Here is a 19,369-nt window from a genome sequence, read left to right on the forward strand (position 1 = left end):
TGAGGAAACCGAGGCCCCAATCCAGTGCCAGCACCCCTGTATTCAGGCGCTCTGGTTTACAAACCCGCCTTCTCCCCCCTTACAGGATTTCTTTGGGGTTTCTCTGGGGCCCAGGCGGAAAATGTGGGGACAAGGGACCAGGGAGGTTCTCGATCCTGTGACTTACGCCTGGATCGGGCGCCCCACTCCGGCGCGGGTGGGCGGGGCGCCCCGGCTGTGCTGCGAGGCTGGGCCAGGCGGCGCGGAGCGCGCGGGGGCTCCAGACCAAAGTCCGAGAGGGGCCACAGCGCGTCACAGGTGGTTGCCCCGCCCTTTGACCCTCGGGATGCTGATAAACCAGGCGGCCAATAGGCGGTCGGGCAGAGGCGCGCCCCTCCGACGGCGCGGAAGACACGGCTCTGGAGCGCGGCTCCTGGGGGGCCATGGAGAGACCCGTGAGAGTGAAGGCTTGGGTGCAGGAGAACCGCGCCTCCTTCCTGCCCCCGGTCTGCAACCAGCTCCTGTGAGTCCCACGCACGGCCCCACCCTCCTGCCCTCTGTCCTCACCCCCTTCTTCTCCATCTGCACCCCTCAACCTCCAGTTCGGAGTTCGTCAACCCAGAAGCTTGCAGAAAGGGGGATGCCATTCTCGTGGTGTTCCGGGAAGGGTGAGGACGGGCTGTTCCGGGCTTCGCCCCCTTCGTCTGTTCCTCTTTCTGGTGACTGCGTGCTGCCTTGACCTCTGAGGATGGCTGGGTGACGGAGACTAAAGAGCTGCTGATGCCAGACGGCAGCCCTGTCCCCCAGGGCTGAGAAGCAGCGCTCCATCCCCCACTGACTCTCAGAAATTGGGGGGTGGGGAGGATAACCCAGAGTCAATTGTAGAACGGAGGCCTGGCGACAGCCCAATCGTACACGCACACGCCGTTCAGGAAGCTGCAGGCAGAGGGCGAAGTCAGAGGGTCAGCTCCTGTGGGAGGATCTCCGTTTGGTGCTCTTCCCAGGCCCCCCTTTGCAGCTGGGCGCACACAGACCCCCACCAGGCCCTCCCTGGCCACCTCTGCCCCAGCGCCCAACAGGGCTGACCGTGTCCCAGCACGGTCTTCCTCCGGCACACCTCTGAGGCCCTCCCCTGTGGACCCTTCACCTCCTTCCCCCTCATTCGCCTGGGTGGCCCTGCCTCGTGTGCCCCCCAGCTCCGGGCTCCCAGTCCTGAGTTTGCTGGGTCCGCTGAACATCTCCAGCAGGGCGGCTCCTCAAACCACACAGCTCCAACCACTAACACCTCGACAAGCCCGGGACTGCCAAGTGTTTTTACATCGTCTCATTTAATTCTCCAGCAGCCCCATGAGGTGGGATGTTTTTTCATATCTCTACTGGAGCATAATCGCTTTACAATGTTGTGTTAGTTTCTGGTTGTACAGCCACGAGCTGGTTCAGGACCTCTCCCCTCTCATCCACTGCAGGCACCAGAAGCAGCTCAAAATCATGTTCGTCGGGGGTCCCAACACCAGGAAGGACTACCACATCGAGGAGGGTGAGGAGGTAGGCTGCGGACTGTGCCCCTCCCCCGCCCCAGAACCGACCCAGCCCTGGGGGGAGGGGCCACTTCCCCTGCCAGGGTCAGAGCCTGTGGATGAGAGAGGCGGGTGGTCAGATGACTGATGGGTGAAGGGGGCACAACTGAAACCACAGGGTAAAACGTCTGCCTGGAAGTTGTGGGCATCCAGTGACACCCTTGACAGCTCCCGGGAAAGAGTCCAGCCTCTGCGGGTGTGAGAGAGGCTCCAGCTGTTGGGCATCAGCCCCAGACACAGGGGCCGTCCATGCTCTGGGGGGGATGCCCTGGCCCCCTCGCCCCCAAACCTGAATAATGCAAGATTGGCCTCCAAAGTGAGACCCAAATGCTGAGAGGGACCTGGGCGCTCCACTCTGGTCCCAGGAGCCAAGTTCTCCAGGAAGGGCTGGGGCTGGGAGGCCCCCTCCTTATCTAGAGGGCACAAGACACATCGGTTGCTAGGAAAGATTTGATGGAGGGGTGGGCAGGTGGGAGGGGGAATTTGTACTGAATACCCTGTTGTACCTTGAATTTTGAACTGTATTTCTGTACTATCTACCCCAAAGTAAACAAACAAAAGTAAACTCAAAGAAAAAAGATGGGCCCCCTTGAGAGACACAGATGGGTTCCCAGCTATCAGAATCTCTGGTGGCAAAGGTTCAGTATAGGGGGCCTGATGCTGGGGTTCAAGGTCCGGGGTTCAGCTTGGTCACCAGCCTCCACCCCCCACCACTGGTGTCTCAGCCGCAGCCAGGGACTGGAGGGAACACAGGAGAATCACTCGCTTAGCAAGCATTTGCCGAGCACCTAAGGTGTGGGTGAGGGCAGAGAGGGGAGGACCCCGGGCCAGCCAACCCCTCGCCTCTTCCCCGTCCTAGGCCCCGCCCCTCTCCCGCCACCCACTTCTCACAACACACCTCACTGGAGGCCATTTTCCTCTGGAAAAAATCAGCAGGAAAATCAAAACTACAGAGAGAAGATGGGATTGGATTGGGAGTGGCCCCGGTGGGGGAGATGAGGCCGGTCACAGGGTCTTTCCTGCCTGCCTCAGTCAGCCTCGGGCCCCCCATCTTGTCTTCCAGAGGCTTCCACCCTGTGAGCCCAGGTCTCAGTGCCCACCTCTCCCGTCTCCCCCCCTCCTTCCTCCCCTTCTTGCCCCCTTCCACCTCTGCCCCAGCCCCACCTCAAGGTCTCCCCAAGTGGATGGGTATCCACTTAGGGGCCCAAACCAAACCCTGACTCAGCTGGGTCGCTGGCGGGTGAGGAGGGCTGGCTTGAGCAGGTGTCCCCCACTCTGGAGGGACCCTCAGGTGGCTGGGAGGAATTTGGGAATTCCCATCGATCTGTGATGGCTTGGTCCTACCTGCGGCGGGGGAGAGTGCCAGCCACAGGCCCTGGCAGCCACAGGGCTGAGGGTCAGCATCCTCTCTGTCCCTGCCTGTCCTCGAATCCGAGGAGAGTCCAGGGGCCAGGCTCCTCCCTGGTGAGGGAAGGGAGTCACTGAGCCGAATTCTCCTCCTGGCTGAACTCAGGCCTCTGCAACAGCCTTTCAGGTGCCCGGGCTCTACCCACCACACATACTCCAGTTACCTGACTCCTTCCCTTGGGGCACACAGGTGCGAGGGAGCCTGGGCTGGGAGTCAGCTGGACCTGGAGTCTGCCTCTTACCAACCATGCGATTTGGCAGGGCCCATCACATCACCTCTCTGAGACTGTTTCCTCGCAGCTCACGGGGGACACCGGCCCCTGGCTGGTGGAAGGATGCAGTGTGGGTAGGGTATGTGCACAGAGCCTGGCACAGAGTTTAGGTGCTTAATACACATGGGTTCTCTGCACCCTCAGGCCCTCTCTGCCCTCGCCTGCCTGTAAGGCCTTTCCAGGCTGCGGAGGCCAGATTCGATTCAACAGCCACCTGAGCCGGTACAGTTAATCTTCTAGTTAGCCACAGGCCCCAAACATCATTTACTTCCAAACAGAGCATCATTCCCTTTGGATTGCCCGTGGCTGTTTGGGATTTTCTGATGTTCAGGACCTGCACCTCTGGTCCAGGCTAGGCCTGTCCCTCATCACAGGACAGGCCTCTAAAATTCCACTTTCTAAGTTTTCTTTCTAAGTTGTTTAATGGCCACTAACACCTTGTAGCCTGCCCAGAAAGGGCTTGACTTTGGCCCAGACCATCACTCCAGCCCTGCCGCCCACTCCAGCTTTCCCTGATATTTGTGGGGCCTAAGGGGTATGGCCCCCTCCCTAGAATTCTCTAGGCCTTTCCTCCTCTCCCCATAACCATGGAAGGATACCTCCCACATATACAAACATATAGGGGCTTCCTCCCAGCTGAGGAGGGTTTGGGGGGAGTTTGCAGAATTGTGCCCTAGAAGAGCCTGATAAGTTTTTCTTATTTGTTTTAAATAACTTGCATGAATTATTTTTAATAATAAAAGTAAATATTGTTTATTGTAGAAAACGTGCAGAATATAGGAAAGACAAACGTAAATGTCTACCTCATTCATAATCCCACCACTCAGGAATGCCATGAACACTGCCTGGATTATACATGTATGGCTACATAATTAGAAACCTGCTGGGTGTAGCTCTGAATCTTGCTTTAATATGATAATTTTATTAACAGTTATTCAGAGACATCGTTTTTTTTGTTTTTGTTTTTTGTTTTTGTTTTGTTTTGTTTTGTTTTTGCGGTACGCGGGCCTCTCACTGTTGTGGCCTCTCCCGTTGCGGAGCACAGGCCCTGGACACGCAGGCTCAGCGGCCATGGCTCATGGGCCCAGCCGCTCCGCGGCATGTGAGATCTTCCCAGACCGGGGCGCGAACCTGTGTCCCCTGCATCGGCAGGTGGACTCTCAACCACTGCACCACCAGGGAAGCCCAAGAGACATCGTTTTTAATGGCTGCATAATGTTCTATATTTTGTCTCTATCATAAAATAGTGCCATTTCCCCTATTGCTATTATTAGCATTATTTTTGCTATTCCTTCCATCACTAATATTAATAGCTAGTAATATCTAATATTAATAACTATGTGCTGGGTACCTTTGTGTACAGCATCCTGGGCACACTTCACAGCAACATTCTGAGTAGATACTGTCATTTTATAAATGAGGAAACGAGGCACAGAAAGGCTAACTGAATTGGCCAAAAGTACACGGTGACCTGGCTGAGCTGAGGGCCAGGTGACACTGGATGCTATGCCTTTAACTACCATGTGCTGTGATAAAACAGCCATGTACGTCGGCCATGAGGCAGGTGCATTTCTTAAGATTTTTTTTTTATGTGGACCATTTTTTTTAAGTTTTTATTGAATTAGTTACAATATTGCTTCTGTTTTTATGTTTTGATTTATTTGGCCGCAAGCATGTGGGATCTTAGCTCCCCGACCAGGGATCGAACCCCCACACTCCCTGCGTTGGAAGGTGAAGTCTAACCACTGAACCACCAGGGAAGTTCCGAGCCAGGTGCATTTCTGATTCACTGCAGCCACTTTCCTAGAGATGGAATGACTAGGACAAGCTGTAAGGTGGCCAACTGTCCTGGTTTTCCCTGGACTTTGACGGTTTCAGCGTGGAAGGTCCTGCATCCCAAGAAACCCTTACAGGGGTGTGAGCTCTGAAGGCTCTTCCTGCCCTTTGCCACATTGCCCTTCAGAGGGGTTGTGTCAGCTTGTCCTCATGTCAGACTGTAAAACCACATTTCTCTAGTTTCCCTGAGCTCACTCGATTTCTCTTAGTAGACTCTGGGACAAGAACCTCTATCTCCTCTAACTCCTTACACGATAGTAATAATTATTATTAATAACACCCCTTCAACTATTTGGCTGGGGCTCTTAACACCCGTGCAATGTGTGGCTGGTAAAGAGAAAATGTGTCTTCCTCCTCCTCCTCCCAGTGCCATGGGCAATCTCAGTAAGCACATTAATTAGGCACTTAGGATGGAATAAGAAAGTGCAGTAAGAGCCCTGCGGCACCCGCTCCCCACCCCAGGGAGACAGCAGGAGGCGAGTGCTTCCATCCCCAGAGCCCCCAATTCATCCCAGCTTCCAGCATCAAGTCCACCATTTACATGGCCACTTATGTGTCCAGTCGACCTCCAGAGGGATTTGGACCAGCATAGCCCCATTCCAGGGCATCACTGTGGCCAGAGGAGCTAGTACTGGCTCCAGAGCTACACTCAGACTCAGGTCCAAACTGCTGCTCCAGGACTAACTGTGTGACCTTAGGCAAGTTGCTTCACTCTCTGAGCCTCAGTTTCCCTTTTGTCTTTTCTGCAGAATGGGGCCAATAATGTTTTTGGAGGTTGTCACAAAGATTTCTGATAATGTACAGGCATACCTAAGAGATATTGCAGGTTTGGTTCCAGACCACTGAAAGAGAGCCAATATTGCAATAAAGTGAGTCACATGGATTTTTTTGTTCCCCACTGCATGTAAAAGTTATGTTGACACTATACTGTAGTCTATTAAGTGTGCAATAGCATTATGTCTAAAAAGACAGTATACATACCTTAATTTAGAAATAATACTGTTGGGAAAATGGCACCAATAGATTTGCTCAATGCAGCGTTGCCACAAACCTTCAATTAAAAAAAAACAAAACAAAACACAGTATCTGGGAAGCGCAATAAAGCGCAGCACAATAAAACAAGGCCTGTCTGTATAGGAAAGTGCTTGCCCAGCCCCTAGGATGCAGTAAATGGGTAGTTCTCCTTACCTGGCTGATGGGTCCCTGAATTGTCCACTAAGCATCTCAGCCAGCCTCCTGCCCTCAAGCCAGACACCAACTGTTACGTCCTGGGTACTTTGGTCAGCACTTTAATGTCAAGGTATGATCCTCATGTGTCCCCAGCCCTTTTATCTGTGGCCTGTGTTGGGGGAAGCTGGGGCCTCACGCGAAAGTGACCAAGGTGCTCGTGAACTCTGAGGCCTCCAGGAAGTTCCTCAGGTTTCCTGGTCAGAACTCAGGCCAAAGACCTGGAAGAGGGACTGGGGAGGGTCCAAGCCTGTCTGCTGTCCTTTGCCACAGGTGTTTTACCAGCTGGAAGGCGACATGCTTCTCCAAGTCCTGGAGCAAGGGAAGCACCGGGATGTGGTCATCCGGCAGGGAGAGGTGAGGCTGGGCCCCAGCATGTCCACTCTCCTGGCTTTTGTGGCAGTCTTGTGCTCCCAGCCTTTTCCTGCCCTCCTACCTGCCCAACCTGCCTCGGCCCCGTCCTCAGGCACTTCCTCCTCAAGGCTGTCCATCTCAGCACAGCCTGACATCCCCTCTAGTTCCCGGGTGGAGGCTTGGCAGAGAGGGGGCTGGGCCAGACTGTGGTCAGCTGGGGAGGCCTGGGACGCTGCAGCACTGAGGCCTCCAATGGGGGGCTGGCACCTTGTCCCCACCCCTGCAGATCTTCCTCCTGCCCGCTGGGGTCCCCCATTCTCCACAGAGGTTTGCCAACACAGTTGGGCTGGTGATTGAGCGGAGGCGGCTGAAAACGGAGCTAGATGCGCTCAGGTAAATGGGCCTGGTCTGGGGCTCTGGCGCAGAGATGGGGGCGAAGCAGCAGGATCCTAGATAGACCCAAGGAAGCCACTCAGCCACCACTGAGAGGGTTGGTGGCAATGGAGATCCTGCATTTGCTGGCTGATGGGGAGGGATTGGGGTAGGTGGTAGGGTGGGTCTGATGATGCCGGGGAGGTGGGGTATTCTCTGTGACCGCCTGGGAGCCCATCAGCCTGACACCTCCTGGCAGGGCCCAGAACATGTGGGATCTTAGTTCCCCGACCAGGGATTGAACCCACGCCCCCTGCAGTGGAAGCGTGGAGTCTTAACCACTGGACCTCCAGGGAAGACCCAGAACCTGTGCTTTCTGCACTGAGGTCTGCTGGGGAAGGGCAGAGGGATGGATGCCAAAGTCAAACCCACCTGGCCCAGGGCAGCCCGGAACAGTGCTGCTTCTCCCAGCCTCCCACCCAGAGCTGAGTCTCCCAGCCTCCCACCCCAGAGCTGAGTCTCCGCCAGTGTGCCCCTCTGCTTGTTTCTCTACCCCAGCTCATTCCACACCCAGCGCTGACATTTGAATAACACTTACTATGTGCCGGGCACCGTTTTATGTGTCTTTATTCCTTTAACCCTCACAAGGATCCTGTCCAGTGGGTACCGTTATGTACTTTACAGATGAAGAAACTGGGCCCAGGGAAGCTGAGTTTGCTAGAAAGTGGCCGAGCTGGCATTATAGAGAAATATGAAGTTAGGGCCGGGACAGCCTAGATGGGAGTGTGAGTAAACACCAAGGAGGGGACAAATATGGGTGCAGAGATGGGTGCCCTGTTTCTATAGCAGATTTCTAGAACAGAGTTCCCATCTTGTTCCATTCAGTCACCCGATTATTATCCTCTGAAAGGAGGACTCAGCCTGTGGTTCAGGAGGACCCAGATTTTTCCAAAAGCTAAGCTATTTTTTATATTTTTTAACTAAGAAAATTAAAATTTCCCAGCAAGTTACTGAAATCAGAAAACTTTGTTATAATGGACATTTTTTAAATGTCCACATCTTGTGTTATAATGGACATTTTCAAAATTCTTCCCTTTTTTTCTAATTACCAAAGTCATACATGATCAATCTTGAAATCTGGAAAAGTACAAGAAAGCAAAATGAACAAAATTAAAATGACTTGTCAGGTAAAAGGTAAATTTGATAGCATGTGAATGATATCTCAATAAAACAAAATAAAGAGAAAACAAGCGGAAAAAAGTCACCCCGCCAATCAAAGCTAACAAAGCACTTAGACGTCCATCTCATCTTTTTTCTATGCGTATCTACACCTTACAACATTGCAGTCTTATTGCAAGCGTGGGTTTGAGTTTTGCTTTTTTTTTACATAAAAAAACTCATGAGTATCTCTCATACTATTAAATGCTTTGCAAAAGACACCATGTTAATGACTGCATACTAATCTACTGCAGAATAGTCTGTTGTAGAAATAGCTGCCTGGCCTTAAATTCGAAAATAAATTTTTGACATGGGGAGTCTTCAGTGATGGAGAGGACGGCGCCTTCAGTAACACTTTTACAGCAAATTCAATAACAGATTTCATCTGGCTGCTTTTGACCTTTAATAAAATCCAGGGGCTCAACATTAAAATGCCACTCTGAAGGCAGTTCCTGGAAGGCATCGAGGTCCAGTTATGAGGCTTTCCAGTGGCCAGCTCCATCCCAGGATAGAACTTAGGGTGTCAGGCAGGGTGGATGCACTGTGTGTCTATAAACCATCGCCCATATGCAGGACCACTTCTCTTTTTCAGGAGGAGCCAAAGAGCAGAGCTGGCCTGGAGCTGGGAGCTAAGCTTGGGGATTAGGCATTCAGTCAGTAGATGTGCTGCATACACAGGGCCCTGAGGCCCAGCCCCGCTCTGCCCTGCGCTCCTCAGGCCAGTGGAGCTGCACGCCAGGCCGGGCTGGGGGCCTGGGTGGGCTTCAGGGAGTCTACTAGAGGCTATGTGTACAGGCGTATGGACCTTCCTCCAGAGGAGAGGCCCAGCGCTTTGCTCCAGTTCTCAGAGCCATCCATGACCCCAGAAGAAGGACCCCCTCATCTGGGGGACGTCTTCAGCACGTTGGTTCCTTAAGGTTCCGTGCGCTCTGACCTGGAGTGCCAGCACACTAGGGCCCGGATCAGGCTCAGCCTCAGCTTCCCCTTTTGGAAAAGCATTGGTCACTGATGCTGTGTCTCTAAGACTGTCTCCAGCCTGCCCTGCTTCTGCCACTTACAGGCTGTGTAATCCCTGCCAAGTTGCCCAGCTTCTCCCTGAACCTCGGAGCTCTGTCTACTTTGTAGATGGTCAAGTTTGGGGAACCAGGAAGAGCTATGGGAACGGGGTCAGTAATAGCCCACCCACGTTGGGGCCACACGGGGGCTCCTGGGAGAGCCGAGTGTGGGTGAGCGTGCATTGGCCACTAGGTTGTGCTAACAGGATGAAGCAGGCCGTCAGCTCTGTAGGGCCAGCCTGGGCCCAGCCAATCACAAGCAGAGCCGGGCCTGAGGGAGGCTGCCCTGAGGACGTCCAGGTGGGGAGCTGGGTGCCCGCTTTTTGTTCTGGCAGGTACTACATAGGCGACACCACTGACGTCCTGTTTGAGAAGTGGTTCTACTGCGAGGATCTCGGCACACAGTTGGCCCCCATCATCCAGGAGTGAGCCCCCCAGCCCAGCCCCTGCCCCTCGCTCTCCTGAGGCCCCATGCTCTGGCTGGGGAGATCAGACCCAGCCCAGCAGTGCTCCTCGGCAGTACCTGCCGGCCTGGAGCCATCAAGTCCAGGATTTAGGGAGAAAGTCTGCCCCTCCCCAGGGTGGAAAGCCCCCTGGGGAGCGGAGGGAAAGGATGGCGGATATACAACAAATTGTGTGAGGGCACCATGAGTGTGTGTGGGCTCCTGCACCCCGGAGTGTATAAGTGTGTGTGTGTGTGTGTGCACGCACGCACGTGTGTCTCACTAGCCACTACTCTTCCCCCTTTTTGCCTGCAGGTTTCTTAGCTCTGAGCAGCACAGAACAGGAAAACCCAACCCTGGTAGGGCGACTAGGAACCATCTTTCTCCCCTTCCCCCTCCCTCCCTCCCTCCCTCCCTCCTTTTCCGGAGAAGGGTGGGTCTCGGCTCTGGGTACCAGGGAGTCTCCTTCTGAGTACCCTGCCCTGTACTCAAGGCACAAGAAGATGGCACCAAATAGTAACCCCCATGGCTGCTTGGTCCTTGAGCTGGAGCCAGAGCCCATTCCAGCGACTGGGAGCTGGGACCCCTGGGAACTGGGCCCTCTGGGGCGGGGCCGGTGGGGCCAGAGGATGCTGACCACAGCTGTGCTGTGGGTGCAGACCAGCTGCTCAAGGAACCGCCATTCCCCCTGAGCACACGGTCCGTCATGGAGCCCATGTCGCTGGAGGCCTGGCTGGATGGCCACCGCAAGGAGCTGCATGCTGGCATACCCCTCAGCCTGTTTGGGGACACCTATGAGACCCAGGTAACACAGCCCTGGGCCACCCAGGGCATCTGCCCAGCAGCCCTGGGAGATGGGAACTAATTACACATGGACACACACACACACACACACACACACACACACACACACACACTCACATGCCAGTCTTGGAGGTTGTGGACACAAGCATAGGTCTTCTTGTTTCCTCCCTGACTCTGAGAATGATGGCTTTGCTGTGAGTGGAAGCCCACGGAGGCTATGTGGTCCCCAGCAATCTTTCTTCGCCTTCAGAGTAGGGGGTTGCTGCATCCACTGAGAGATTCTTGGGGGTCTGGGGTCATCTCCCTGCCAGGATTTCCTGGGCCTTTGGCCAATCATAGCCTTGGCAGCCAGAAGGGAAAGAGATATTTGAGGGTGAGGATTGGGTGGAGAGTTGCACAGAGAGAGACCCAAACAAGGCTCGCCTCCTTCCATTCAACATTTATTGAGTGCCTATTATGTTTCAGGCTTTAGTAGGAAAATAAGATAGAGTCACTGTCTCAGAGAGTGTATGGTCTAGTAAATGGAGAAGTTAATCAACAGTTGCCACGATCATGTGATACATTCTTTGGTAGAGAAGCTACAGGAAGCCATAGGAGGATAAAGGAAGAACCAGGCTGTGAGGGAAGTCAGGGACAACTTCCTGGAGGAGGTGATATATAAGCTGAGTTTTAAAGCTATTGTAGGAGTTTGCAAAAGGAAGAAAGGGAGATGGAGAGCCCATTCCAGGTGAAGGAGAAGCCTGAGCAAAGGCATGGAGGCTTGAGACAGGCTGACATTGCAAACAGCTGAGGTTGGGGAACCAGGACAGGGGAGTGGGGGCAGGAGATACAATTGGTAGATGGCCAAAGTAGCAGGCAGTGCCCACGTGCCAGTGGCTCTCCTGGGCTGGGCAAGGTGCAAGGACGAATCCTGGAAACAAGAGAGCTTCACCCAAGTGCTGAAGTGGGGAGGAGGGGGCTGACCAGGCTACAGTGGTGTTTCAGAAAGATCACTGTAGCCTGAGTGAGGACTGGATCAGGAGGGCAAGTGTGGCGACGAGGAGACCTGCCAGGAGGTTCACGTTCACTTGTGCTTTACCGTTTGCCACTGGTATATCCCTTGAAGTTTGACTTAGATACCCCCGTGGAGGGGTGATCACTGGATGCAGACCTGCCCTGAAAGGCCCAGCCAGCCGAGCCCTGAGCTTACACAGGGCTGTGAGAGCCGGCACGCCCCATCACGCCCCTCCCACTCCATTCTTTCACACCCCTCCTTCTCCCTGCTTCAGTTCACTCCAGCCAATATCTACTGAGTCCCACTCTGGGCCGGTGGGAGCGTGGCCTGCACAGCAGCTGTGGGCTTCCCGGCTGATGCAGGTCAGAGCTGCTCAGCCTCCCTCTCGCTCTCATTCATCTCCTCCCATCCCCCTCCTCCTCCTTAGGCCAGACTCCTAACCTCTCATGAGGAAGGGAGGTAGGCATCCTCTGGGGAGTTCATGTGTGTGTGCTGTGTGCGTCTGCACTGTGCCATGTACACACACGTGCCTAGTGTGCCTCTGGTAGGCATGCCTCCACATGGGTCAGCAGTAGTTGTGTCGTGCATCCGAGGGGCCAGATATGTAGGTGGGTGTGGAGGGCAGGCACGTGTGGTCCCCAACAGCAGGTGGCCAGGGGGCCCTGTGGCCTGGGCAGCCTTCCTCTCCAAGGCCAGCTCTCTGCTCCGCACCTGGAAATGAGGCTGTGTTGCGGGCCCCATCCCTGCCCCACGCAGGCCTGGTGTCTCGGGGCAAGGCCCAAGGCCATCTCCCACGTGGGGCAGGATGCGCCCGAAAGCTCTGTGTCACTTGCCCTCAGGTGATGGTCCATGGACAAGGCAGCAGCGAAGGCCCGAGACAGGACGTGGACGTGTGGCTGTGGCAGTTGGCAAGTGGGCCCGGGGGCAGGGCGGGGGTGGGGGCACAGCCTCCTGCCTGCCCGTGAGGACCAGGCTGCTCCTGGGGTGCCCACAGCCCGGACCGGCTCCCGGGCTTCCTTGCCAAGGCTGACTCAGGGACGCTCGGACAGGCGCCGCAGCCTGACAGCCTCCATTTGCTTCTCCTACTCCTCTTTCCTAGGAGGGCTCCTCAGTGGTGACAATGGAAGGACAGTGCCTGAGCCTGACCCCCGATGACAGCCTCCTGGTGCCAGCTGGGACCGCGTGAGTGCCCGGGGAGGATTTACCCCCAACTGTGGGACTGCCCACCTTTCCCTGGGATCCCAGCCTTGTCTGAGCCCCGCCCACCTGCATCGCCACAGGTATAGCTGGGAACGAGGGCAAGGCTCCACGGCCCTGTCTGTGACTCAGGACCCTGCCCGCAAGAAGCCCCTGGGGTGACTGATCCTCATGCTGCGGGCCCAGAGCAGCCACAGGGTGCCCCCGAGCGCCACCCCTGCCAAGTAACTCTCCCAGCCCCACCGCTTTTACGTGCACTGCTGCCGAGTGACTCAGCGTCTCCCGGGCCGGGTCCTGGACATCACTGTCATCCATCCTCCTCCTGTCCTCTCCAGGATGCCAGGTTCCCGGAGGCCGTAGCTCCCCTTCACCCCTAACAGCCTCCAGCCCACTGCCCTACAGGGCTCTGCCGGGTGGACTGCTCCCTGAGGCCAGGGTCCTCTCCAACCCTCTGTCCACAGGCTCAGCGCAGCACTTGCCTGCTGCCAAGAAGGTCCTCAGTAAAGGCTTCCTGACAGACGGGCACCTACAGGTCTGCACACACGCAGCCTGTGATCTTTGGCAGACACCTGGTGCTCCCATGATTGTGTGTGTGTGTGCAGTGGGGAGGGAGATCTGGAGCACTGGGTGACCATGGGCCTTGTGGAGGGTCTGTGATCGGGTCCCCCTGCTTGTAGAGAAGCCCTCATGCTGTGTGTGTGGCCCCTCCATGCAAGCTCCTATACCTGTCCTGGGGCACAGCTGATGTTGTCCCTCGGCCTCTTTCTCTTTCTCACTTACTCTTTTTACATATAACTTTAAAATATAGCATCTGTTGAGGTTTCTCTCCCCAGTAACTGAAGTGACTTGTGCTCATTGTAGAAAACGTAGAAATACTAAAAACACAAAATCCCTGCAGCTGGAGTTAACCACAGTGAATACACAAAGATTGTGATGAGCCTTCAGAGGGGCGTAAAGCTGTTCAGGAGCTTGGCAGCAGGGGGGAGGGCTGTCTGGCCTCCTCCCCCTTCTCCCCCCTGCAATGTACAGGCCCCCGTGGGGTCCAGGAGTGCCGGGAGCCCCGGACGCAGCAGTGGGTAGAGACGAATCATGCAACCTGCAGAGGGAGATCCGGGCTCGGTTTCACGGGGCTTCAATGAGAAGTTGGTGAGGGGTCGCACATGGGGGGAACTGAAGCTGGATCTGGATGAAACAGGTCCCTGGGTAGAGTCAGAGCTTCCTCCAGAAAACCTGGGTCTGAACCCTGCCTCCCCTGCCCCAGCCTGCCGGCTCATTGCTTCAATCCCCTCCACTGACAACGGCAAAGGAGACCCCGACTTTGCTGAAAGGACTTCCGGCCCTGAGGGATGTCGGGACCTTCACCCACCTACCTCTCTAGAGGATTTCCTCTCCTACAAGCAATGAAGAAACACCACCAGCCGCCCCCTAACCTTCCACCACTTCCGGGCAGTGAGGGCAGAGGCTGGGCGTGTGCTCGGGCTGCAGTGATGTGTTTCTCTGTACAGGAGCTGAGAACAGAACACATGAATGTCCCAGGGAGGCCCCCTGGGCAGGGTGCACGTGGCCACGAGAAGGGCCCCCTAGTGCCAAGGGTGGGCCTAATCCAAGACAGAAAACCACGAAAATTAGATCTCCTGTTTTTCTGAACACCGACTCTGTGCCAGGGAATTTGCTAGACGTTTTCACATACATGACCTCACTTGATCCTTACAACTCTCCAAGAAGGTGGTAGCACCCCATTTTACAGATGAGGCTCAAGAGAGATTTGGAAAGTAGGCAGCTCTGTTTCCAACCCAGGCTTGTCTGTGCTCAAAGCTCAGTCTGGTGGTCCCACCACCCTGCACCCTGTGGTTATGGCCTATCTGCCCTCAGCCTTGGCCAGTGGGAGCCCAGGGCAGCGGAAAGGCCTGGAGGATCTGTGGGAGAGGGGCCAATGGCCACTGCGTCTGAAACCCAGAGACTCAGAGTTGGCAGCACGCAGCACCCTGCTGACCACAGCCATTTGGCATGGGGGCAAGGGGGCGAGGTGTGTCAGATCCTAGAGCCTGGAAGCACAGCCTCTCTTGGTGCTGTCCCAGGTTACCAGGAGCCCCGGGCCCTCATCGCTGCCCGCAGGCCTGGCGCCATGGGCCCATGAGAATACCACGCAGAGGGGAGCAGGACTGGTACCTTATCTGAAGCCAGCCACAGCCTCCCACTCCCCTCTCGGCAGTGAGTACTGGGTGATGGCCGGCTAAGTGGGGTGGACAGTGGCAGGGAAACTCAAGGACTCTCAAGATTGTTCTGCTTGTGGGAGAAGCCCCCATGTCCCCAGGCCATGGCAGTAGAAACTTGGCAGGGGAGCCCTCTGCCTGTGGGATGTACTTCATCACGGATGTGGACTTGGGACCATCACAGACTTTGGAAGCGTCAGGAATCTGGGAATAACGACAGCAGGCTGGCGGATTACAGCAGGCTGTTCTCACCAGGCTGTGAGCACGAAGGTCAAGGTGTTGACTGGACTCCCGCCTCCCTCTCCCAGGACGATGTCTTGTTGGCTCCACGGTCCCTGCTGCCAGAGCTGGTGGGGGCAGGGAGGCAGCCACCCAGTCTGTATCTATGATGGGGTGGGAGGGGTCCAGGGTGGTCTGCATGAACTGGAGGGCTCTGAGTTCCCAGGACAAGCTCCTGCCTTCAGGCAACCCAATGTCTGACCACTCAGGGCTGTAAACACTCTCCCCAACCTCACCCCAGCCGGGACTTCCTCCCACTTCAGGGTTTCTCTGGGCCTCCACTCACCCTGATGAGCCCTGCATCCTCCTCTGCCAGGGGCAATGCAGATTCCAACCGAGGCCGAGCTTAGAGACCTCACAGGCAGGCCACTTGGTACCCCGGTACCCCGGAGAGGCGGGGAGGGAGGGAGGGCAGGCTGCAGGGTTCCCTTTTGCCTGCAAATAGGAACACAGGGTTTCTCTGGCTGCGAGGATGCTGATGAAAACCCCAGGATACTGAGTCATCGTGGTGGCCAGCTGATGGCGAGCACTAATCCTTGAACACTCTCGTGCAGGGGTAGGACGACCGTAGAAACGTCTCTCAGATCCACGGCGCAAGCAGCCCCTGGAATTTCATAACCTGAGCTCTCCCTCTCCCCTTCCCTCTCTCTCTCCCTCCTCACGCCCTCCCTTCCTCCCTCCCTCTCCCTCCTCCTCCTCGCCCTCTGCCTTCACCACTGCCTTGGGGTCACCTGGAGAGGCCTCGGCTCCCTGCCACCCGGCCTCCTCCCCGATGGTGTCTGCCCTCCTGGCGCCATACCTGAGTGTGGAATTTGTCCTGGGCCTGGTGGGGAACAGCCTGGCTTTCTTCATCTGCTGCTTCCACGCGCGGCCCTGGACGTCCAGCTGGTCAGCCCGGTGGTGGCCGACTTTCTCCTGATCATCAACCGGCCTCTTTGCGTGGACTACTACTTCCTCCCCGAGACCTGGCGCTTCGGGGCCACTGCCTGCAAAGTCAAGCTCTTCATGATCGCCACCAACCGCCCAGCGAGCACGGTCTCCCTCGCGGCCGTCTCTCTCGACCGCTCCCTGAAGGTGGTGCGGCCTCAGCATGTGCTGAGCAGGGCCTCCGTGTGGGCAGCCGCCCGGGGGGCCGGGGGACTCTGGGGGGGCATCCTGATCCTCAACGGGCACCTGTTCCTGACCACCGATTCCAGCCACTCCTGCCTCAGTTACCAGCTGGGCGCGAGCCCCTCGGCCTCACTCCACTGGCACCAGGCCCTGTTCCTGCTGGAATTCTTCCTGCCGCTTCCTCTTTGCCATCGTGAACATCATGCTCACCATCCTGCGCCAAGGCCTGGACGTCCAGGCGGGCCCGCGGGGGGCCGTGTGCATGCTGGCCGCGGTCGTGGCCATCTACGCGGTCTGCTTCTCGTGCAGTATCATCTTCGGCAAAGCTTCCATCGTGGCCTTCCGCCTGCATGACTGCCGCGCCCTGGACATCTGCTCGCAGCTCTTCCATGGCTCCCTGGCCTTCACCTACCTCAACAGTGCCCTGGACCCCATGCTTTACTGCTTTTCCAACCCCAACTTCCTCTGCCAGGGCTGGGCCCTGCTGGGCCTCACCCAGGGCTGGCAGGTCTCCGCCAGCGACAAGAGCACCTACCAGCCCTCTGCCTGGCGCCAGGTGCCCTCTGGGAATGTGGTGGCCGCAGAGAGGCTGTAGGCAGAGGTGTCGCAGGAGATCTCAGAGGAGGGCCGACCAGGAAGGCCCTCCCAGGATGGGGGCCCTGCTGCAGTACCACAGGAGGGAGGACTGCCAGGCTCTGGGCTGGAGGGACAGGGTCAGTCCCTGGACTGTTGCCAGCACAGGGTCCCTCAACCAACTGGACAAGGGACATCTGCAGGAGCCAGGTGGGTGGCAGGGAGAGAAAAGTGTCTTGGCTTGGAGTCGTGTGTCCCAGATGATGTCCCCAAAGCACAGAGCATGATGGCAGGTGGAGACAGGCAGGGGCTCCGGGACTCCAGCTCAGGCAGAGGGCCACACAGCTGCCCTGGCCCGGGCCAGAGCTGGAGGACTGTGAGAGCAGAAGTCTTGCTTTAGAAATTAGACAGCTGCATTTTCTGTGATCTCCAGTTTGTCTTTTTCAATACTAATAAACTTCCTTTTGAAAATGCAAGGCTGCCTCAGCTCTTCTAAGGAAAACCAATAAGTTATCTGTGGGTCCATCTGGCTCTGGCATCAGGAGGGTTCAAAGTGAGTTCCCCAAGATGAAGGGACACTCTGGGGACAGAGTGGGGAAGCTGTCCTTCCACATTGATCCTGGAGCCCTGGTGTGCCCTTAAAGTCAGAACGCTTCCCTGGGAGAGGTCCTCAGGCACATGGGATGGGCTGCCCACCTGGATCCCTGGGAGGCCCCTGACTTGCTCTCCTGCGGGACCACGTGAGGATCTTCAGCCTGGGAAGTTACCACCTCCATCCAGTTCAGGCTCCTGGCTCAGCTTGGACCCCCTCCCCTGGCTTTCCTCAGCCCCAAGTACCCTTCTCTGGCCCTGGAAACTGTGGTGGCTGCTACCCCACCAGGACAGGATGCTGGATGGGGGCAGGGGTCTCCAGGTCACCAGAGCAAGCTCACCGCCCTCCCCCAGGCCCAAAGCCATCTTGCCCATCTCTCCCCGTTCTGTTCTGTTCAATACGACTGTGTCAGTGTCTGAGACTACCTGGGCTAACACATCTGTTGACCTGGGGCCCCCAGGCACAAGGCGTGCACTGGGCATGGATCAGGGGTTTCTTTGGCGGGGAGAGTGGTTGGCCCTGTTGTCCACAGCCGAAGTCATTGGGGGTGCATGGCCTTCAAGGCTTCCGAAGGGCTACACAGAAGCCACTAAAGCCCCAAATATGCACCTCCTGAATGCCATGTGTCCCCAGCCCTAGCCATCTCAGGAGAATGAACATCTGCCCCCAGTAGACATACGTCCTCCCTGCTGCGGGGGACAGAAGGGCCTGGGACTGGTTCCCTACTCATCACCCAGCCACCGGCCTCTAGGCCTCAGATACAGGGTCTGACGAGGGGGGCCAAAGCCCCTCTCCCCAGCTGTTTGAATCCTCTTAGTCCAACCCTCTGATATTGTGGACAGGGAGGCCCTCCCTCTGTTAAAAGTGCTCAGGAGTGGTGGCCAAGGCCCAGGAGGGTCACCCACGTCCCAGGAGGGAGGCAGGTGGATGCCGTGTGGATGTTGAGGTGGGAGACAGAACGTGTCAGGCAGAGGGAGGTGGCCCGGGGGACAGGTTGGATGAGTATTAAAACCTGGTGTGTCTCCAGCCACCTTCCCTTTTCTGAAACCTCACCAGCCGCTGTCAGAAACCCACAGAAATACTGAGAACCCAAACCAAGTGATGGAAATGGGTGTGCCGCCCAGGCCCCTCCAAGGGGGCTCCCCGGGTGTCTCTGCCCCACACGGCCCCCTGCTCCAGTCCTCCACTCTGCTGATGCCTTCTCGCTGGTAGAGCCACTCCTAGGAACTCCCCGCCTCGCCGCCCCCTGCTGCCACAGAGAGGAGCGGGCCAAGCCTGCGCCAGCCCGACCTGAGATGTGTCGTTTCTAAGTCAGACATTCTTACGAGAGGTCCAAGCGCTCCTGGAGGCGGGGGTTTGAGCCCTTTCTCGTGGAGCACCCCCCTCAAAGGGCACTAACGTGTGTGGCGAATGAACACCAGGCACCTTCCCTCTGATACCATCTCTCCCCACGTTTGTACCTGCCTGGCTTCAGAGCAGCTCTAGGGGCAAATGGGGCTCCACGTGCCATTTCCTTGGTCCTCCCTTCCCTGGGCCCTTCCCCTCAACACCGCCACCCCCCCTTCCCCACCCTCTCAGGAGCCGGGCTCACTCTCCTGACCTGATGTGAGGGAAAGGACCAGGTGGTCCCCATGGCCTGTGTGCACTGCTGTGTCTCCCCCTCGAGAAGCCTCAGGTAGAGGCTGGTCACAGGGTTTGGGCCCACACTCCTAACCTTCCCCGGGATCCTTCTTGCCCCTCAGCTTGAAGTTGAGGACTGCTCTCCCCACTGACAAGGCACTCCCTAAAGGGGGTCTGGGTGCCCCCTCGTGGGAGAGAAGCAGGGCTTCAGGCTGCCTCCACACTCTCCTTGCATGGAAGGACCCCC

At 56.7% G+C, this 19,369-nt stretch overlaps 2 protein-coding genes across 6 annotated transcripts; both read left to right on the forward strand.

Annotated features, from left to right (window-relative positions):
* The first annotated feature begins 360 nt into the window (after positions 1–360).
* Positions 361–15,809, forward strand: HAAO (3-hydroxyanthranilate 3,4-dioxygenase). Of its 5 annotated transcripts, none has more exons than XM_081253594.1 (11): positions 415–502; positions 1,176–1,331; positions 1,446–1,524; positions 6,572–6,655; positions 6,939–7,045; positions 9,633–9,722; positions 10,056–10,099; positions 10,400–10,545; positions 12,378–12,446; positions 12,638–12,720; positions 12,819–15,809. In XM_081253594.1, the coding sequence occupies exons 2-11, from the start codon at positions 1,327–1,329 to the stop codon at positions 12,895–12,897; spliced, it is 786 nt and encodes a 261-aa protein (XP_081109720.1). In that variant the 5' UTR covers positions 415–502; positions 1,176–1,326; the 3' UTR covers positions 12,898–15,809. The 5 variants fall into 5 exon arrangements, with proteins under 5 accessions (XP_081109718.1, XP_081109719.1, XP_081109720.1 ...); XM_081253596.1 differs by having other exon boundaries at positions 419–502; positions 1,227–1,331; XM_081253595.1 differs by having other exon boundaries at positions 421–502; positions 1,224–1,331.
* OXER1 (oxoeicosanoid receptor 1) lies at positions 15,110–17,377 on the forward strand (the record flags this gene model as incomplete). Its single annotated transcript, XM_081253894.1, is given in 4 exon segments — positions 15,110–15,298; positions 15,799–16,107; positions 16,113–16,516; positions 16,518–17,377. Coding segments are annotated over 4 exon segments (1,317 nt in total). The 3' UTR covers positions 16,933–17,377.
* Positions 17,378–19,369: the final 1,992 nt, after the last annotated feature.

This window comes from Mesoplodon bidens (assembly GCF_964165515.1).
Source record: "Mesoplodon bidens genome assembly, chromosome: 14".
NCBI lineage: Eukaryota > Metazoa > Chordata > Mammalia > Artiodactyla > Ziphiidae > Mesoplodon > Mesoplodon bidens.

What these genes read in the sequence shown, in the direction of transcription:
- HAAO (XM_081253592.1), top strand. Translation starts at nt 423, where the DNA reads ATGGAGAGACCCGTGAGAGTGAAGGCTTGGGTGCAGGAGAACCGCGCC. An exon ending in ACATCGAGGAGGGTGAGGAG is followed by an intron (nt 1,525 to 6,571) that starts GTAGGCTGCGGA and finishes CCTTTGCCACAG; the next exon opens with GTGTTTTACCAGCTGGAAGG. An exon ending in CTGGTGCCAGCTGGGACCGC is followed by an intron (nt 12,721 to 12,818) that starts GTGAGTGCCCGG and finishes GCATCGCCACAG; the next exon opens with GTATAGCTGGGAACGAGGGC.